Source organism: Benincasa hispida, chromosome 1, assembly GCF_027475165.1.
Source record: "Benincasa hispida cultivar pf3 chromosome 1, pf3_genome.v1.1, whole genome shotgun sequence".
In the NCBI taxonomy this organism is placed as follows: Eukaryota; Viridiplantae; Streptophyta; class Magnoliopsida; order Cucurbitales; family Cucurbitaceae; genus Benincasa; species Benincasa hispida.
Window position 1 is genome coordinate 486,092 of NC_143478.1, and position 21,046 is coordinate 507,137.

The window sequence follows — 21,046 nt, forward strand, 5'->3', positions numbered from 1 at the left end:
CCCATTATTCCTACCCACCACCCTAAGGCCCAAGGCCCATATTTATATATATATTTCATGAAGATTAAACTAGCCTTAACCATTTTTTATAATCATGATTTACCAAACAAATAAAAATAAAAATAATGTATCGGAATTACACTATCTTTTTGTAGATCACTTAATTATCCAATTACAAGTTTTTACGTGACAAACTCTTCTTTATTTGTTGTCTTAAATATTTTTAAATTTTTTCCGTTGAAGTGACCTGCACAAAGATAAATGCATTTTGTATTACTCTTACATACTATTGTACGAATACAAATATTAATCTACATACACGTAATTTTATCAATATGAATATAGATTTATAATAATTTACATGTATTCCTTTCAAAGTTAGAGATTTAAATTCATATGTTCCACATTTATTAGTACTACAAAAATATAAATTTCGAATGAACTTATATTAATATATAAGTAAATCATTGATAATGGTCATTTAATATATGGTATAGATTACTTTTTTATTTTTAAAAGTATTGTTAACTAGTGTTTGAATTTATGCACGTTGATGAATGACTATCATGTTTGCCGGTATATAATGTCCTATTTAATAATCATTTTTTTTTATTTTTTTATTTTAAAAATGATGTTTTGTTTCTCACTTTTTTTTTTTGTGTGTGTTTTTTCTTTTTCTTTGTTGTTTTGTTTAGTTTCGAAGTACCCTATATACTCTTTTAAAATTTTCTGTGTTTACAATTGTCTTCTAGAAATATATATATACTATTAAAAAGCTATTCTTTTAAAATTCCTCTTTATTTTTTTATTTTTTTTTTATTTTTTTGGGTTTAACACATGAATTCCTACCAAACTTTTTGCCAACCTAACCCATAATCAAAATAACTTGTAATTTTCATATTTTCTCACAAATATTTCACCAACCAAATCTAATTAAGAATGATATTACCTAAACCCTAATTAGGAATTTATCAATTAGGTTCTAATTCAAGATTAGAAGAAACCAATTAAATGGGTAATGTACATGCATAAGAGCAAGTAGAAGAAAACTAGGAAATGACATTGGTTTCGTTTCTAGAACATATAAATTGTAGTGGTTCCTTTTTCTATAGAAACAATAATAATAATCTGGCAACTTCTTTAAAAAATTATTTTTCCAATAATAAGTTGGAATTTTTTCCCCCAAATTATCGTCCTTAAGAAAATAATTAAATTGTTGCGTTTGAATTCAACATCATAAAAATTTAGAGATGAAGAAAACAGAAATATGTTACCTGAGGATTAAGTTTATTCTAAAAAAAATCAAGTAGAATTTTGGTTGTCTTTTTTTCTTTTCTTCTCTATATTCAAACCACGTACCTCATGGTCGATAACACATCTTGAATATCAATTGAGTTATATAGTAAAATACATATATAATTCCTTAATATTAAATTATTAATTGAGATATTTGCTGTTGTAATATTAATGCTTAATGACATATGGTCTAAAGCGTCATATTAGCTAGAAAATATAAATCAAACTTAGACAAGTTTTGATTATGTGTGTCATTATAGTTGAAGAATTTTAATGGGCTAGAAGAAAAAATACAACTTTATAAGAAAAAATTGGAATAATTTGGAATTAGTATATTGAAATAGAGTATAGGAGGAGCGCCAAGCCACTGGAAGAAAGAACAGCCTTTTTCTTCAATAAATAAATAAAAGTAGGCCTACACGCTTCAGCAAAGTTGGGGAGGATTTCAGGTAAGTAATATAGTTTAGTCAAAAGGAAGTTGTCATTGCCTTGTTTGTCCACTAGCTTTATATTGAATCTTGCACTATTTACCTTTCTTTCTACCTTTAATCGCTTAGTCCCATGTAGAAACTTAGTGTCTATATCAGCTTATGCTCGTCTTAATTGATCTTATAGGAGAACTCGTCTAATCCTATAACATTTAAGTACCAAGAAAACTCGTAGAATTAAATTCTAGATAGGTGGCTACCGTAGATTGAAATCATTCTCTCTAAATTCTTTATTCCCATGACTCTCTTTTTTATTGCTAGACCAACCCATGATAGTAGTTATTCAGTAAGTCAAACCAAAAGAATTATGTTCCATGAGGTGAAATCTCATATATGTACAGCAACAGCAGTAAGAACAGCAGGTTGAACTTTTTGCTTGCTACCTGTTTGATGAAATGTCAAAGCTGGTGAAGCCTTGGTCAGATTTAGATCGATTTTAGGATGAATGGACAGTATCGATTTTATACGAAAATTAAAGGAAACTGACTTAGAAAAGGAAGAAAATGAGTAGACTATGCTGTACTTTGAGCTCAAACACACACAATACACAAAAACATGTTTTTTATATTGACGAATGGTCAATGAGCTGAATGTCATGTTTTCTTTGAAGGGTAAATCTTGTTTTCTATTCTAATATAATGTTTGGGTAACAACAATATAATGTGATGGAGAACATGAATTTCAAAGTTGAAAGGAAAAGTGCTGAAAGTTTGTGTTTATTGTCTCAAGGAAAATCATGAGCCCGACAATGTTGGCGACGTTTCTTCCTCTGCAAAATGAGGTGAGTTCTTGGTGATTGGGAAAAGACTCTGCCCTTTATAATTGTGGGTTTAAAATTTGGTGAGAGAGCTTCCTAATTCATGTGACAATCTCTTCTCATTATGGTTGCTTCTTTGGTTTTTCCTCAGTGTGAACAGATGGAAAGAAGGAGAGTTGTTTGTGAAAATATTTTCAATCAATTATCCCCTCATTCAAGAAAGTTGTTACTAGAAGATGTTAGGAAGGAGAGCTCAAAAGTAATGAGCTGTCATGGCAAAATGTCAAAAGAATAGGCCAAAAACATTTCTTTTTTGTTTTTCAAAGCATATATACAGTGAAAACATATTAAATAACTGTTTTTAAAAATTTGTTTCTTTTTCCTTGTTTTCCTTTAGTGTATTATCATTGTTTTTTAAGATAAAATGATATTATTCTTCCTTCAAAAAACATGTGTTTGTTAAAAGTGATATCAAAATGTATATAATAATAGTAGACTTTACATGTCCTTGGATTATGGTTCTTAAAGATAGTTTTTCAAACGACCCTTGAAGCTTCAAGATCCAATGACTGAGAGCAAATCTATTTGTAAGACTAAGTTATAATTGTGCCTTTTTGTCTTCCCTTCCACTACCTGCTTCATTATTTTGTTGCTTTCTTCTTAGTTCCTTTAGAGGAGCGTTTTAAAAAGCCTGCAGCTTGGTGGAAGCATCAAGCAGAAGTGTAGTAGGGAAAGCAAAGGTGAGTTTCTTAATATTTTACAATATGCATTCTCTCTCTTTTTGCTTATCTCTACGATTCAATGACTCTTCTCTACAGTTGATCTTCAATTTTTTTCTGATTCTTCTGCCCATTTTCAAGAAGTTATTCAATGTCATTCAACTTTTTCTCACATTAGAAAAGAAGGAAAAATAAGAACGGATTTTTTTAAAGATATATTCTTCTCTTATGATGGAAATTGGGATTGAGGCAGAATGAGTGGCTATCTTTCTATTTGGCAATGCAGAATGAGCCTAGGGGGCGGAGTACGTACTCAACAAGGCAACCCTGAATTTGTTTCTTTGGAAACTCCAAATGCTGATTATGCAAGTGAAAAGAAGAAGTCCTTGCGAGTTCGCTACATATACGGCATTATCTTCCTGATGACAAATCTCATTGCTTGGTTTCTTCGAGATTATGGGCAAAGGATTGTACCTCAGCTACATTGTAAGGAAAATCTCTTTCTTCATCTGTCCATACATTTCCATTTTACATCCACTACATAATTAACAATTAAAAAGAAGATATCGAAGCTCACAGTTTGTGTAAGTTCTGATTCAGAAGTATTGCCATTCAGAAACTTTACCTTTGTGCATTTTTTCAGTAATGAATAAGAACTGTGGCTTAGACATGGTTTTGCTTTTTGGCAATTGAATGGCCCTGCAGATCTGAAATCATGTGGAGCAGGAGGACAGGATTGTTTTCATGCACTCGGAGTTCTTCGTGTGAGCTTAGGATGTTTTGTATCTTTTTGTTTTTAATCGTAAAGAAATAAGAATATTTCTTCTTGAATTCTCTTGCGGTGTCTTTGCTTTTGCTAAAAAAGAGTCAAAATAGTATTTTCTATGCAATGAGTTCCTTTACTGTTGTTACATTGTTAACTATGACAATGGAATTGGCATGTTTTATACATCAGCCAACATGGAAATTGTTCTGATTTTCATTCGAAAAACGAACTAAACTGTTCCTTACCAATTTATCCTTTTAAGGATCAAATCCTTAACTACGAGTTCAGATATTTTTCTTTCTGATGTTTCTCTGTACATCAAGAACAAGAAAATTACATGAACCTCGCAATGTGTGGCATTCTAATTGGTGGAGCTTGAAGTTCATTGTGTTTATTGTTTCAATGCTGGTTCCATTCTTCTTCCCTCCAGCTCTTATCCAATTATATGGTATGTACCATGCATTCATTATCCTCTTTTCTCGATCTTTAACTCTCTATCTCTTATCTTTGACGTAAAAATCACAATGATCCTATCATGGTTGATAGGATCAACCATTTTGTTCCTATCATGGTTTATCTTTGACGTAAAAATCACAATGATCCTATCATGGTTGATACCTCACCACTTACTGAAGAAGTGAATTGAATAGTGATTCCATTTTGTTCCAATGGTATTAACTAAAGAGGATTTTTTCTTTTGAAGGTGAATTTGCGCGTGCCGGTGCAGGGTAAGTATCCATCTTTATTTTCTCCCATTATATGTCTAGGCGGTTTATGTTCATAGATTTTCTGATATGAATCTTTCTCAAAGTTTCATACTTGAAGAGATCTTTGAATGTATTGGTTATCCCGATCCCACAGCTAATACTGACTATATACTTTTCATCCTCACTTCCATAGCTTAAGATGAACTTGTTATGTCTTTCTAATTATTAATTCATTGAAAATATGGATGCCTTTTGTTTTCTTCTCATGAATAGGATATTTCTCCTCCTCCAACTGGTTAGTGTTATCCAGTTTATCTCATGGTGGAATAAGTATTGGATGCCTGATGAGAAGATGAAGCAGAGGTATGCTTTCTAATAAATTTTTACAGCGGTTCAAAAACCTTGAATTTATCTATAACAATATCAATTACATTTACCATCAATTTTCACATAAATTTCATTCATATTCTACAGCTGCTCCCTCGGATTATTCACATCAACGATTTTTTACATAGCTTCCTTCTGTGGAATTGGCTTAATGTACTCCTTATATGTTCCAAAAGTGAGATGTGTTCTCAATATATTCTTCATCTCTTGGACTTTGATTCTGCTCATTGTGATGATGGTTGTATCTTTACATTCGAAGGTATGCTCCTCTAAATTGCCTTTTCTTTTTTTTCATTCAAGCTACAGATCTTATTCGTTTTCAGCTAGAATATTGCAGTTGTGGACGATTTCTATTTCAAAAGGAAGATTTAACTTACTGGTCCAGAAATTGTCTTTGGAACTTTAAAAGTCAGGTTAATAGAGGTCTGTTGTCATCTGGTATCATGGCTTCATATGTTGTCTTCCTCTGCTGGTCTGCCATTAGAAGGTTTAAGAATTCAGTGTGTTGTCATATTGGCTTACTATTTTGAAGTTGAAACTGAAACCGATTTTGAATATTGTGATCTTTCTAATCCTAGTGAATGGCTTTACAGCGAACCTGTGACCGAAAAATGCAGTGCACGGAAAGAAGAGAGCGGGAATAGCGACTGGATTACAATACTTGTGAGAATTTACAGCATCTCCTTTAACTTTTCTAGTTTCCTTTTATCGAACTTTGAGGGGCACACTACTCTTTTATCTGGTGTATGCTATTGAAGTTCCGAAGTGTGCATAAATTGGTCCAGACATTCTTCATTAAAGCAGTCGTAGTACGAGATGAGCTCGAAATTCTTGATGATCAAGCAATTTGGTTTCTTTGTCAGGAAATCCTGACTTACCTAACCGATATTTACCTTTGGTGTTATGGTTGTAGAGTTTCTTAATTGCAATATGTGCTGTTGTCATGGCAACCTTCTCAACTGGTATTGATTCACAATCATTTCAGGTTACTTGCTTTTGACTGCCCATCTTCAAATGTTCATCTAAAATTTAGTTAATATTTCAAAAGTATTTTCTGAATATAAACTACTAAACAAAGAAACTATTGGTACAACCACATTGTTTAAACACAGAAAACTTAGACCCCATTTAATAATGATTTCGTTTTTAGTTTTATATTATTGAAATTTATGTTAGCTTTCTCTAATTTCCTAACTATCATTTTCGCCTTTTTTAAGGAAACATTTATATTGTTAGTCGAAACTTGACTTGGTTTTTGAAAGTATGGTAGAAAGTGGATATCAAAATCAAAGAAACTTATAAGTTGATGTAGTATTTATAAGCTTAATTTTTAAAAACCTAATGGTTATCAAACCGGGGCCTTAAACTCCAAGAATATAACTTCCTTGGTACCATTAACCTGCTTTGTCTAATCAGAATGCATTTTCTCTAGAAATCTGAGCATAAAACAGCAGCCAAACAGAATGAAAATATTTGAAGTCGCCAAAGATGCCTTTTTCTCAAATTAAAACAAAATTTTAACACAACTGTAACTTTTATTTATTTATTTTGTTTTTTTTTTTTTTGACAACCGATGTGTGTTTCTGATGCCGAGCAGTTCCGAAAAGACAAGGTGAAAGAGGAAGATGATATTCTTTACACGTATGGGTTTTTCCATCTCACATTCTCTTTAGGGGCCATGTATTTTGCTATGCTCTTCATTAGCTGGAACCTCAACAACTCAGCCACAAAGTAAGAAAACTGGATTAATGATGCTGTTTCTAAAACTCATCTCTCTCTCTAATATAGATAGAATAAAGCAAATCAATGAAACGGAGATCACCTGTTTTTTTAAATGTAAAAACCGAACTTTCATTAAGAAATGATGAAAGAATACATGAGCATACAAAAAAGAGAAGCCCACAGAAAGGGAAGCTAACTATAAGAAAAGACTCCGGTCTAAAAGATCTAGACACTAAGACCAGAAATAGAGAATCTAACAAGATCTCAAACATCCCTTACAAGAACTCTCGCCCATGAAGGTTCTATTATATCTCTCACCCCTTATTACCCCCATGAAATTGCACACATCCCAACTTGTCACAAAACAAGATGGAGGCTCCCTCCAACCTTGGGAACTAGAGAAGAATTGAGATCAATACTTGGGTTTGTTTTGGCTGGTCTGTGAGGTTTATAGCACATTTTGTTAGATTTCATTTCCATTTTAAAGTTGGGCAATGATTTCAAGTGAATCAAACTGAACCACCTACAATTTGTCTCTCTTCTGATTTGTATGATTCTCATAGTCTTAAGTTTGAAGCTCTTATAAAATTGTGAAATGTTTAGGTGGAGCATGGATGTAGGATGGACAAGTACTTGGGTTAAGATCTTTAATGAATGGTTTGCAGCCACAATATACTGTAAGTACAATCCTATTCGGAACAAGGTCTACTCTACCAAGTAGTAGATAGATAGTTTAGTTCTTGTTCATCAACTATTTGGCTTTCCTACTTCCTACACATTCGTCTAAATTCAAGTGAAGATTTGAAAACTAAAAGAAATAGTTTTTTTAAAAATTGCTTTTGTTTTTTTAATTTTGCAAAAAAAAATCTACTTGTTTCTTTAATAGAGGTGGTCATAGTAACAATTTTAAAAAATAGATAACTAGGAAGCATAATCAAATGGAACCTTAATATAATAGATTTAAGATCTATGTAACAGAACTCTCACTGGCTTAATTTTGTGCTCATGATTTTTGTTCTAAAGGTCAAGATCCTTTGATAACAAACTATGAGAACATCATACTTCAACTAATCTCAGGAGAGGTAAAAGCCATAGTAACAATTTCAAAAAATAGATAACTAGGAAGCATAATCAAACGAAACCTTAATATAATAGATTTAAGATCTATATGACAGAGCTCTCACTGACTTAGTTTTGAGCTAAAGGTCAAAATCCTTTGATAACAAACTATGAGAACATCATACTTCGACTAATCTCAGGCGACAATGACATAACCCTAACTCAATTCGGTTGTGCAGTGTGGACACTAATTTCTCCAGTGGTGAGACAGGCAAAGATCCAGGATCATGAAGGAGTTGTAGTGCAAGAAGCAAATGATTCAGCAATTCCTTGAAATCGAATTTCTGGGCGTTTTTTTTTTTTTAATATTCTCATTATTTTTTGTCCATCCTTTTTTCTTTTTGAATTCCTGTAATTTTCATTCTTTTAAGATGATAAATGGAAAATGTCACAAGATCCAACAGATGCCTTTGAACTGTGAACATATAAGAAAGCCACGTTTTGATGTAACTAGTTTATGCAGGTCTCCCATTTTAGATGGATAATGCGGTCATTTCCTTTTCTTTTCTTATTTTTTAATTACAAATCCAAGTTGTTAGGTAAATAAATCAACAAACGTAATTATTCTTTTTTTTTTTTTTTTTTTGGGCAAAAGTATCGAACTAATTCGATCTTGCACTATATGAAAGGGAAGACTGGCTTAGCTTATAGTCGTAATCACCAATATAATTGGAAACTGAGGGAGGAAATTGTCACATACATTAGGGTTATCACGGGCAACCATCTCACCATAACTAACTTGGTTGCAGAGACAGTAAGTTGGTTCATTTGGATCAATTGGTAATTCAAGTTCCATTCCTGTGGGAGTTGTAGCAGTTGATGATTCTGTAGCAACAGTTGCGGCCGCAGCCTGTCCATTTCTTCGGTAGAAAATAGTTTCATTAATGACGATAAACATGCACGTAATAAATGTTACTGTAGCATATACTACTATCCCCGATTCATCACAAATTTTAAGTGCCTAAAGTAATTAAGGAACCTAAAGTAATTGCCGTCGTTTATCGGTAATTAGTTTCAACATTATTCATGTGATACACACACACAGACACATTAATGTATGCAAGCACGAAATTATCTTACTTTTTACACCCGCCTCTACCACCTTCTGTTCCCCGTCCAGATTTTGTGTTACCATCCACACTTGAAGTTGGTAACCCAGTTGCAGCATCACTTCCTCTTTCTGCAAATAAATATGATATATAGAAGATGGGAGTTGGAGCCAAAATGAGTGCGGTAAATGCATTTATACTCCATATCTGCAGGAGCAAAGAGGATCATAAGAATAGAGGGTAACAAAGGTAGAAACAAATATATTACCTTGACGAAGCTTTTCATCAAAATTCTTCAAATACTGGTCAAGCTGTTGTATGTAGGTATCTACCTGAAGCACACAATACAAATGAACAGAAGATGTAAAAATATAAATAATAAGAAGGCCCGTCCTTCTTCTAGTGAAGTAACAAAAGAAAACCCACACAAAACATTATCACTAGTTACAGATAATAAAAAAGAAAAAATATTGCCAATGGTGGTCAAGGAAGAGCTACTAGTTATGCGTAAGTCATTGAGATTTGGGACTACATGAGAAACCTGGGAGACTCCTTAATACTCCCTCTCTACTTATCAGTCAATGACAATGATAAACATGAAGGTTCTTTTGCAATTGTCTTTTCTAAGCATGATGTTAGAAGGGACGAGTGCACAAGTACAAAACTACAAACATAGAACATCATTACAAGCATTAAACATCACATCATACACCCTGCTTGCATTTACAAAAATGTTCAAACAATTTTATTGCTTTTCTTATATTAACTTGCATCATCCTAAGCAGAAAATTAATGTCTTGATCATTATAATAAAGTGGAGTGTGCCTCAGTTCAAAGTCACCCACACCCACACAACATGTTAACAAACACTACTTAAAAGAGTTCCGAAGACACTTCCACATACCAAATCAAATATGCCTGAACGGCAAGGCAACCTTTTAATCGGCAATTCTGATGCTATGCTTTTGCTCATCATGAGCTTCATAAGAGAATCTAATGAGTGAAGTATCAGGAGTAATATTACTAGGGTTGGCAAAAAAACCCGACGGGCGGGTCCCCGCGGAGACCCGCCACGTTCAGGGTGGGGATTCCCCGGTTTGATCGGGTATGGGGTCAAACCGGGAAATTTATTCGGGGCCCCGTCCGAGGACGGGGCCCCGTCCGCGGCCGGGGCGGGGATGGGGACAGTATCCCCGCCCCGACCCCAACCCCGATTAATCCCCGACCCCGAATTTATATATATATTTTTATCCCCTCCCCAGTCCCCTCTCGCTCTTTGCAATCTGCAACAAAACATCCCTCTCCTCTCCTCTCGCTCCCGCCCTCCCTCGCACTCTCGCTCTCGCTCTCACTCATCCCTCCCCTCTCCCTCTCGCTCGCTCATCCCTCCCCTCCGTTGAAGTTTGCCACAAATGGGGCCCCGCGGGGACCCCGTTTCCCCGACGGGGATGGGAGACAATTTCCCCTACGGGGCTGGGGATGGGGGACACCCCCCCGCCCCGCCCCGGCCCCGTTGCCAACCCTAAATATTACCACATTTAACTCCCCGCTTAATATCCTCAATTTCTTGCTCACAGCATCGCTCATTCTGTTTTACTAGTCCTGCTCCTGCATTCACAGAAATAGCAACGTTCTTGAAAATCAATAAACACGTGCCACCATAAAGTATAATAACATTGAGAAGACATAGGAGACGGTTAAATTCAATTCTAATTTCTAAACATCAATAAAAAATAGCTCAAAGAAAAAAGGTATCGGGGGTATTGCCATATTGATCCAACATCCATAAAAAATTAAAAAAAAAAAATAAACTCAAGAAATAAAAAAGAAAGGAGAAATAAATAAGAAACAATGAAGCCATTGTAGAAAACTAAGTCTACATAGCTAATTGAAAGAAGAAGTATACCTTGCAAACTTTGATCTAAATCACGCAACAAAGCATACTTCTTTTGAAGAATGTTGGGTATTGATTCCAGGTCTTTATAAAAGTACAAAAAGAAAAAAGATGTAAAATCTTATTCTTGTTAACTTTATCTAACCCTATCTTTCTTCTCTAATCTTATTGTTAACTTTATCTAACACAATTTTCTCAAAACGCAAAAGTGATAAATTTTTACTCACAAAAGGATTACAATCCTAAAAACCAGGACAGAAAGAAATTAGTACAAATCAAAAACAGGATACATGACGAAATAACAGAAACGTATACAAAAATACATATAAGTACAAAAGTGAAAGATAAGATACAAATAAACTAAAAGCAAAAGAGAAGAGAAGAAGAAAGCCCAAAAACCTTGGGAGGAATTACAGTAATTGACGACCAAGATAATCGAGATAGGATTTGGAATAGTAATGAATAAACTGCAGCAAAATAAAAGAGGGGAGAAGATATATGTATTGGCTTGAAATTCTTCGAGGAAAGACGTGTGAAGAAAATGAAAATGAATTCAAAGTATTTAAATTGGGGGGAAAAAAAAAGGAAAAAAGATGATGCAACGACCACCGAGCCTCAGAAATTGGACGATTTTTTACTCATTGATGAATTTAACCTTCAGAGTTCTTCCTGGTCACAAGACTTTTCTTAGTGTTGGGCTGGCCCATTATTCCAATACCTGGTTTGTCGAAAAAGGGTTTGTTTGCCCTAGAGGTTTATTTGTAATTTACTTATGGGCCTAGGGCTTCCTATCTGTCTATTTATTTGAGCAGCCTTTCTGTATTTCAAGGTAACTTAATAATAAGATTCAATCGTGGTTTTTTCTCCGACCTAGGGTTTTCCACATAAATCAGTCTTGTGTTTCTCTTCTTCTATTTTTATTTTTATCATGGTATCAGAGCACGGGGACGAAACCCTAGCCACCATTGATGAGTATCCTTCGACGACAAATTTTGAGATGGCTGACACGATTAAGGAAGCTATCCAACAATACCTAGAGACTGTCTTACCTCGCCTCCTCCAACAAATGAGTACCGGTGAACAGATCAGGTCTCGCCCAAATGTGAGTGATGCCCAACCACCCTTCAACCGCAGACCAACCCTAGCCACCATTGATGAGTCTCCTTCGACGAAAAATTTTGAGATGGCTGACACGATTAAGGAAGCTATCCAACAATACCTAGAGACTGCCTTACCTCGCCTCTTCCAACAAATGAGTGTCGGTGGACAGATCGGGTCTCGCCCAGATGTGAGTGATGCCCAGCCACCCTTCAACCGCAGACCAGCCGACATCCTAAGTGTAAATAGTGGTCGACAAACAGATCCAGCCTTGTTCGATGTTCGGCCAGGTCCAGTCGTAGCCCAGACGGTGTTCGGCGACTATTCAGATCCATTGACGACGATCAAACCTACCGATCGGCCAAGAACCTTCGCGCACAAGAGGCCGGTCGATCTCCCAGAAGCTTTCGCACAACCCAGACGAGAGCTCCCAGCCGCGACTTCGAACCCTAGGGCAGTCGACCACACCGGGTTGCGCGACCAATCGACGGCGTTTTCTGACCAGCAACCTCCGGGGGTAGGACGGCCAGTCCTCTCTGACTGCAGTGACGCCGGTCCGGTTGTTTTTCCGGCGAACTCTCCAGCCGGTCTGACCGGGGCATGTTCTGATGAGATTAAAAGCATGTTTGTTTTCCTCCAGCAACAGCTCGCTGAATTTGGGTTGGTTCTTGGTACAAACTCAAAAATGGTTCAACCGGAATCGTCAACAGCTAGGCTCTGAGAACCTGGTAAACTCTTTCCATTCTTTACCTGCTACAAATTTATTATCTGGATCAATAGGACACTCTGCAGGGATTATAATTGGAGAAAAGTTGAATGGCGAAAATTATTTTTCATGGTCTCAATCCATATGAATGGCTCTGGAAGAAAGACAGAAATTTGGCTATCTAACTGGGGAGATAGCCAAACCTGAACCCGGTAGTCCCCACGAGCGTCTTTAGAGAGCAGAAGATTCATTGCTACGATCAGTTCTGGTGAGTAGCATGAAACCTCAAATTGGCAGACCGTTACTTTATACGACGACTGCCAAAGAGATCTGGGATGCAGTACAGCAGTTGTATTTGCAGAAGCAGAATGCATCCCACCTATATACCTTACACAAACAAATTCATGAATGTAAGCAAGGAGCTATGGATGTCACGTCATACTTTAACAAATTGTCTTTGTTATGGCAAGAAATGGACTTATGCCGTGAGATTGTCTGGAGAAGTACATATGATGGAACGCAGTATTCCAAATTTAAGGAAGCTGATCGAGTGTACGATTTTCTAGCGGGGTTAAATCCAAAATATGACGGTGTTCGCAGCAGGATTTTGGGTCAACGCCCTACACCATCACTGAGGGAGGTGTGCTCTGAAATAAGCCTCGAAGAAGACAGGTCTAAAGCCATGAATATTTCAGTTGTTATGTCTACTGAGGCTGCAACTTTTGTCACCAAGTCATCTGGATCAAATAGTGACAAGAAACCTCCACCTATCTGTGAGCACTGCAAAAAACCATGGCACACGAAAGACCAGTGTTGGAAGCTTCATAGGAAACCTCAAAATTACAAACGACGCCAGTCACAGGACAAGACTGGTTCTGGACGTGCTCTGGCCAGTGACTCGGCAAATGACAAGACTTTGACTCCGCCTCAAGTTGACAGTCAGAATAACTTAAGTGTTGTTTGGGTCAGTGCAATTGCACACTCGAGTACAACTCAGTCTTTTGGCTTTATTAGCATTAATGGTAAACAGCCTTGGATTGTGGATTCAGGAGCAACAGACCATCTGACCGGGTCTTCTGATCATTTTATCTCATATCACCCGAGTGCCGGCAATGAAAAAATTAGAATCGTCGATGGCTCCTTTGCCCCTGTCGCAGGGAAAGGACATCCGTCTCCGTTTGATGGTTTGATATTGCGTGATGTACTGCATGTTCCTAAAATTTCGTATAACTTACTATCTGTTAGTAAAATTACAAGGGACTTGAACTGTCAGACTGTTTTCTCACCCGACATTGTTTTGTTTCAGGATCTGGATCTGGGCTCGGGGACGATGATTGGTACTGCCCGGCACGATAGGGGGCTCTATTTCCTGACTGATGAAACTTCCTTTAAGGATGGTTATAGGACTAGTTTTGTTTCTTTGAATCTCAGTGGTTGAAACTGATTTTATGTTATGGCATTACCGTCTGGAACATCCCAGTTTTCAATATATGAAGTACCTTTTTCCGCATTTATTTCATAATACTAATATGTCATCCAAACAGAGTCGTGTTTCGTTTCACTCTCAACCTTACAAGTCGTCCAAACCATTCAATCTTATCCATAGTGATGTCTGGGGTCCCTTACCTACCACTACCTCTACAGACAAACGGTGGTTCGTCACCTTTATTGACGATCACACCAGACCTGGGTCTTCCTTTTGACCGATAAGTCTGAGGTGTCCTCCGTTTTCCAACAATTTTATGCGACCATCAAAATCCAGTTCAACACAAAAATTGCCATTTTACGGAGTGACAACGGGCGTGAATTCATTAATAACTCATTCCGAGACTTCCTGGTATCTAAAGGAATCATCCATCAAAGCTCGTGTGCCTATACTCCCCAGCAAAACGGAGTTGCCGAGAGGAAAAATAGACATCTGGTAGAGGTCGCCCGTTCCTTATGATATCTACCTCTCTTCCTTCCTATTTGTGGGGCGATGGTATCCTCACTGCAGCCCACCTTCTCAACCGCATACCTTCCCGTGTCTTGTCTTTCCATACTCCTCTTGAATGTTTCAAAGATCTGTATCCCAACACCCAGTTAATTCCTGACGTACCTCTGCGAGTGTTTGGATGTGTTGTCTTTGTCCATACCCATGGTCCCAATCGTACAAAATTCACTCCTCGTGCCCAGAAATGTGTCTTTGTTGGGTATCCTCTCCATCAACATGGGTAAAAGTGTTATCATCCCTCGTCTCGAAAATACTTTGTGTCTATGGATGTCACCTTTCTTGAGGATCAACCGTTTTTTCCCGTTAGTCCTCTTCAGGGGGAATGTCCTAGTGAAGAGACTAACTGGTCCTTGTACTCTATCCCCCTAGAGATGTCGGCTGAACCTGAACATCCTAACCATGTTCTTCCTAGTCCTGTTCTTCCCAATAATCAAGTCCCTTGGATAACCTACTACAAGAAGAATCTCAGGAAGGAAACAGTGTCGCATGTCGCCTCTCCGGCTCCAGTTCATGAGTTTGACTCGGTCTCAGTTCCAGGTATGAATATCCCTGTTTGTGATATTGATGATTATGTTGAGACTGATAATTGTAGAAAGGATAGAGATGTAGAGATTGATGCAGATAATGAGAAAATAGAGGGAACTGAGGAGGATGGAGAAACGGATGGAAAAGACAACACTGAAGAAGTAACTTTAGCAAACGAGAATAGTGGAAGGGAAGGTGATTGTGTGGGAAATCCTTCTGACAAAAGATCCATAGATCAGACGGCTGACTGTAGTAAGGAACGTGGAGAAGAGGAGAATCGTGATGCGTCTCTTGATCTTCCAATTGCCTTGAGAAAAGGGACTAGGTCATGTACAAAGTTTCCTATGCATAGTTACATGACATATAATAACCTATCTCCTGAGTTCAAGGCTTTTACTACCAGTCTAGATACGGTAATGGTTCCAAGTATTATACAAGTTGCCATGGAAACTCCCGAGTGGAGGGTTGCTGTTATGGAAGAAATAAGAGCCCTAGAGAAAAATGGAACATGGGAACAGGTTACTCTTCCTGAAAGGCACACGACGGTTGGATGTAAATGGGTATTTACTGTCAAGTACAAATCCGATGGCTCGATTGACAGATATAAGGCGAGACTGGTTGCCAAAGGCTTTACCCAGACCTTTGGTATTGATTACTCTGAGACATTCTCTCCTGTGGCCAAACTCAATACGATCCGGGTGCTATTATCTGTTGTTGTTAATAAAGATTTACCTTTGCACCAGTTGGATGTGAAGAATGTGTTTCTTAATGGAGAACTCGAATAAGAAGTCTATATGAACCCTCCACCCGGCTTCGAACACCAGTTTAACCATCGGGTTTGTAGATTGAAGAAGTCTCTGTATGGATTGAAACAGTCGCCAAGAGCCTGGTTTGACAGATTCACCACGTTTGTTAAAGCTCAGGGGTATGATCAGGGGCACTCAGACCACACGTTGTTCACAAAAAGATCGAGTTCAGGAAAGACTTCAGTACTTATTGTGTATGCAGATGACATTATTCTGACGGGTGATGATACTAATGAAATCATAAGACTTAAAACGAAGATGGCTGAAGAATTTGAAATTAAAGATCTGGGAAAATTGCGATACTTTCTTGGGATGGAGGTGGCCCGATCGAAAGAGGGTATATCTGTATCGCAACAAAAGTATACTCTAGATCTCTTCGAAGAAACAGGAATGGCTGGGTGTAAACCTATAGACACCCCTGCAGAGTATAATGTCAAACTGAGTAATGTTAATAATGGAGCTCCTGTTAACAAAGAAAGATATCAGTGGTTAGTCGGGAAGTTGATATATTTATCTCACACGAGACCTGATATATCATATGTCGTGAGTGTTGTTAGTCAGTTCATGCAAGCTCCCTATGAAGAACATATGACAACAACTGAACGCATCTTACGGTATTTAAAGGGCACTCCTGGTAAAGGTCTTCTGTTCAGGAAGTCTAGTAAACGTGGTATAGAAGCATATACAGATTCGGACTGGGCTGGATCTGCTATTGATAGAAAGTCTATGTCTGGATATTATATGTTTGTCTGGGGCAATCTGGTCACTTGGAGAAGTAAGAAACAGGGAGTGGTTGCCAGATGTAGTGCAAAAGCCGAATATAGGGCCATGTGTTTGGGGATATGTGAAGAGATCTGGTTGAAGAAAGTATTAACAGATCTTCGACAAGACGGTGAGCTTCCAATGAAGTTGTTTTGCGACAATAAAGCAGCAATAAGTATTGCCAACAATCCGATCCAGCATGATAGGACTAAACATGTCGAGATTGACAAACATTTCATTAAAGAAAGATTGGACAATGGGAGCATATGTATTCCCTACATCCCTTCAAATCAGCAGATTGCAGATGTCCTTACAAAGGGGTTGTTAAGACAGAGTTTTGATTACTGTGTCAGCAAGTTGGGTCTGATCAATATTTACGCCCCAACTTGAGGGGGAGTGTCGAAAAAAGGTTTGTTTGCCCTAGGGGTTTATTTGTAATTTACTTATGGGCCTAGGGCTTCCTATCTGTCTATTTATTTGAGCAGTCTTTCTGTATTTCAGAGTAACTTAATAATAAGATTCAATCGTGGTTTTTTCTCCCTGACCTAGGATTTTCCACGTAAATCAGTCTTGGGTTTCTCTTCTTCTATTTTTATTTTTATCATGGTTTATCAAAATGCCTTACCTATTGTTAAGGCTAAAAAATAATGTCAATGAAAGAAAATAAACTTGATGTGATGAAACAAAAACAGCATGAATGTCTTCGAGAACAGAATCCAACAACTTCACCATTTTTAGTGGTTCATACCAACTCCAAAATCCAAATTGATCTAATATTTTCAGCACCATATAAAGAGAAGAATTTGTACTCATTTGCTTATCACCACAAGAATTATAGTCTTCTGAGTTCTACAAACAAGCAAGAGAAGTTCTTCATACCTGACTCTGCAACAATCAACACATTCATCAGGCAATCATCTTTTCCCACCTTCCTTGCAACAGTAATCATCGTGGTGCATTTTGTGGCGTCTAAGTCTACAGCTGTCACTGCCAATACTGGGGGACACGAACCGGTCCTTGAATTTTATATGCATGACATTCTCGGCGGTGGCAGCCCAACCGCGAGACCGATTACTTGCCTGCTGGGGAACAAATACATTGGTCAAGTACCCTTTGCAACACCTATAGGCTTCCTTCCCCAGACGGTGGTGTAGCAATCCCAAATGCCAATGGTGCTCTCCCTACCGGGAATGGCATCAATGGTATCCCTCTAGGGACTGGCTCTTCTGGCACTGCTTTTGCTGGAAATCCCAACCCACAAAATATCCCCCAAACCCAATTGGGACTTGATGACATGGGGCTAGGCTTCAGAACGTCGATAACATCTTGACCACCACGCTAGAGTTGGGCTCAAAATCAATTGACCAGGCATAAGGGGTGTATGTGGCTAGTTCAGCTGATGGAACTATGCAGATGCTCGAAGGAGGAGAATATGGGGACAATCTCAACTTCTATGGAGTAGGCCCCGTCACATTTGTCAGTGATTGGAGGAACTAGCAAGTTCAAGAACGCACGTGTGTTGCAGAGATGTGGTCACTCCTTCCTCCTGGCCAGCACATCACAGATGGAGCAGAAACATTGTTGAGGGTCCTTGTACATCTAAGCTACTGAAAACAGTATGGTGAACAAAGAACAATGCAATATATGTGTGGTGATGAATGCAACCGTGGTCTGTAGTTTCTATCAAATGCAGCTGCAACTCAAAAAAATTGTAATCGAGTTTTATGAAATTTATATGTTTCTCAGTTGTAATTCTGTTGTGATCATACCATGAGTGAATTTAGTTGAATTTGATGATAAACTTTAAAAAGAGAAGTATCTTGTCAAATGTGATCAAGGAGAGACACCCTCGTGATATAACATGCCAGGTTATAAACACGGTTAAAAGCAGCATCAAAAGAACAAAACAAATTTACAAGGTCGATCAGAGGTATATAACTTCACCGAAAAGAATGAAAGCTTGAATGGATAAATAAATGAAAATTTTAGGCTAACCAACCTTTTCAACATTATTGAACATTAAAGCACTGTACAAACTCAAAAGAGTTCAAGAGTAGTTACTAGGCATACCATACACAAAACCCCGTCCAAAATTTAATCACAAGCTGGAGATCCTTACTCGCGAGATTAGAGCAGCTTCATCGAGCCCATATAATGAATCAATCAAATGAGTTCGTAGTGATGCAGGGCCCTTTGCCATGTCCATTCCCATTTCTCCCGCAATTCCAAATATTGATAAAGCCAAAGTTGTTGCCTCTAAAGCATGAAGTTGATCAACAGCAAGGAAGGCAGCAATAAGGGCTGTTACTGAGCATCCAGTTGCCGTAATCTTCTGCATCATGGCAACTCCATTACGAGCGCCAATAACTTGCTTCCCGTCTGTAACTATGTCCACAGCTCCTGATACTGCTACTATGGCTCCACTGGATTGAGCTAATGATTTGGCAACTTCTACAGCATCCACTGACTCATGGCAGCTATCGACACCCTGAAAATGAACTTGTGGTGAAGAAATTAAGAGAATATTGAAGTATTGATATAATATATTTTAACCATAACCCATCAGCTTAAGTTTTTGAGTTAATTGGTGATTTAACATGGTATTCTAGCAAGAGAGACTGTTCAACCCATTATAATATTATTTTCTCTTAAAAACTCATTTGACCTTCAATCAATTTCCAAACCCACGTTCGAGGAGTGTTGAAGTATTGATATAATCATATTTACTATAATTCATCCTCGTGACTTTTTGGATGACCTTTTGCTATATAACTATAGCGTAAAGGAAATCAAAATTGATTTCGTCACTTAAAAGTTAAAACCCTTGATTCCATGAAGAACTTAGTTATGATTTGCAAAGATAGCTGATGCTCAAAACCCCAAAGACTTGGCGGTAAAGGCTTGAAAATTTAAGCATATTTAGAGAAAAATGTATCGACATGCCCAAAAAAAAAAAAATTGAACTACTAGATGAATAAAATTCCATGGATGTAACTTAGTTCAATTTGAAGGCAGAGAAGAAGGAGCAATCGAACTGAAATTATATCAATTTGTAGTGTAAAATGAAATTGCATCTTACCATACTGGACTCTGCAGAAGCTTTAGACAAGGCGATTATTTCCGATCCATTCCCTCTAACAACGGTGGGCTTCAGATTCATAAGCTCCAAACAAGCCATCATCCGGAACTTAGAAGCTCCAACCGCCACCGGATCGAGAACCCAGGGCTTCCCGGCCTTCACCGCCAGTTCAGCGGCGAACTTCATGGCGGGCAACCAGGCGGGGGAAAGCGTGCCAACATTGATACAGAGAGCATCGGCGTTAGGAGTGAAATCCGGCAACTCCTCGACAGAATGAAGCATGGCCGGCGAGGCTCCTGCGGATAAGAGAGTATTGGCCACTAAATCCATTGAAACGAAGTTAGTGATGCATTGGATGAGCGGTGATCGGGTTCGCACGGTGGCGAGTGTGGCCCACGCTCTAGCTCCCCATTGCCGTCGCTGTTCTTCGTCTTCGTTTTGCTTCGAATTCATCGCTCGATAATGTTCTCTCTCTTTCTCTACGCGTCCTGTTCATGAATTGGAATCGTCGTCTTCCTTCATTTTTATATTTCACTTAAAAGCTCAAAAATCACTAATTTTACGACCTTTTTGTACGGACAACACATATTTCATCTCATTGGTAAACGTGAAAATTAAAAGTATATTGTCTTTTAGAAACATTTTTTTTTAAAATATGTGGAGGGCAGGTCGAATTTTGAACCTTCGACCTTTCTTCAACTTTGAACCCTCGATCTTGCCCTTCCTAATATTATTATTGAGTCTGTTTAATTATCATTCCGGAGACCTTTCTCTATCAAAAGATCGTATTTCTAAATTTTCATAAGGTCTCCTGGGAATTCCTTCCAAAACTTTGAATAATTTTTACGGATTCTGTCATCTCAACAAATCTGACTAAATAACGAGCTAATGAATCTCCTTCTTTTTGCCACTGAACTTCCCAATCAAATTCGAGAGCGGGATTTTGGGCGAGAGCAAGAGCGGGATTTTGAGTGAGAGCGTGGGCGTAGGCGTGAGCGAGGGTGAGGGCGTGAGCGAGAGCGAGAACGAGAACGAGAGCGAGAGCGAGGGCGTGAGCGAGAGCGAGGACGTGAGCGAAAACAAGGGCGAGGGCGAAAGCGAGGGTGAGGGCGTGGCCGTGAGTGTGAGCGAGGGCGTGGGCGTGAGCGAGGACGAGATAGCAAGATTTTGATA

At 38.0% G+C, this 21,046-nt stretch overlaps 2 protein-coding genes and 1 pseudogene across 15 annotated transcripts; 2 read left to right on the plus strand and 1 right to left on the minus strand.

The window, feature by feature from the left end:
• Positions 1–1,609: 1,609 nt before the first annotated feature.
• Positions 1,610–8,449, plus strand: LOC120073368 (Serinc-domain containing serine and sphingolipid biosynthesis protein). Of its 6 annotated transcripts, none has more exons than XM_090317029.1 (15): positions 1,610–1,745; positions 2,514–2,565; positions 3,206–3,281; positions 3,547–3,746; positions 3,966–4,042; positions 4,315–4,474; positions 4,730–4,754; positions 5,007–5,096; positions 5,208–5,379; positions 5,444–5,607; positions 5,714–5,783; positions 6,034–6,105; positions 6,718–6,851; positions 7,446–7,519; positions 8,141–8,449. In XM_090317029.1, the coding sequence occupies exons 4-15, from the start codon at positions 3,548–3,550 to the stop codon at positions 8,233–8,235; spliced, it is 1,332 nt and encodes a 443-aa protein (XP_090173155.1). In that variant the 5' UTR covers positions 1,610–1,745; positions 2,514–2,565; positions 3,206–3,281; position 3,547; the 3' UTR covers positions 8,236–8,449. The 6 variants fall into 6 exon arrangements, 5 of the variants coding, with proteins under 5 accessions (XP_090173155.1, XP_038882113.1, XP_090173160.1 ...); XM_039026185.2 differs by having other exon boundaries at positions 5,534–5,607; XR_016531696.1 differs by lacking the exon at positions 8,141–8,449 and having other exon boundaries at positions 6,034–6,082.
• Positions 8,386–20,394, minus strand: LOC120073384 (hydroxyethylthiazole kinase-like). Of its 9 annotated transcripts, none has more exons than XM_090317040.1 (5): positions 19,874–20,394; positions 18,914–19,282; positions 9,279–9,342; positions 9,042–9,141; positions 8,386–8,821 (listed from the first exon to the last, which is right to left on the minus strand). In XM_090317040.1, the coding sequence occupies exons 1-5, from the start codon at positions 20,324–20,326 to the stop codon at positions 8,602–8,604; spliced, it is 1,206 nt and encodes a 401-aa protein (XP_090173166.1). In that variant the 5' UTR covers positions 20,327–20,394; the 3' UTR covers positions 8,386–8,601. The 9 variants fall into 9 exon arrangements, 8 of the variants coding, with proteins under 8 accessions (XP_090173166.1, XP_038882147.2, XP_090173170.1 ...); XR_016531697.1 differs by having other exon boundaries at positions 8,587–8,821; positions 9,042–9,217; positions 19,874–20,392; XM_039026219.2 differs by lacking the exons at positions 18,914–19,282; positions 19,874–20,394 and adding an exon at positions 9,915–10,403.
• LOC120069166 (dirigent protein 16 pseudogene) lies at positions 17,448–18,500 on the plus strand (annotated as a pseudogene).
• Positions 20,395–21,046: the final 652 nt, after the last annotated feature.

What these genes read in the sequence shown, in the direction of transcription:
- LOC120073368 (XM_090317029.1), top strand. Translation starts at nt 3,548, where the DNA reads ATGAGCCTAGGGGGCGGAGTACGTACTCAACAAGGCAACCCTGAATTT. An exon ending in TGCTGGTCTGCCATTAGAAG is followed by an intron (nt 5,608 to 5,713) that starts GTTTAAGAATTC and finishes ATGGCTTTACAG; the next exon opens with CGAACCTGTGACCGAAAAAT. An exon ending in GTTTGCAGCCACAATATACT is followed by an intron (nt 7,520 to 8,140) that starts GTAAGTACAATC and finishes TCGGTTGTGCAG; the next exon opens with TGTGGACACTAATTTCTCCA.
- LOC120073384 (XM_090317040.1), bottom strand. Translation starts at nt 20,326, where the DNA reads ATGAATTCGAAGCAAAACGAAGACGAAGAACAGCGACGGCAATGGGGA. An exon ending in AAGCTGCTCTAATCTCGCGA is followed by an intron (nt 9,343 to 18,913) that starts GTAAGGATCTCC and finishes TGTGTGCTTCAG; the next exon opens with GTAGATACCTACATACAACA. An exon ending in GGTAGAGGCGGGTGTAAAAA is followed by an intron (nt 8,822 to 9,041) that starts GTAAGATAATTT and finishes TTTCTACCGAAG; the next exon opens with AAATGGACAGGCTGCGGCCG.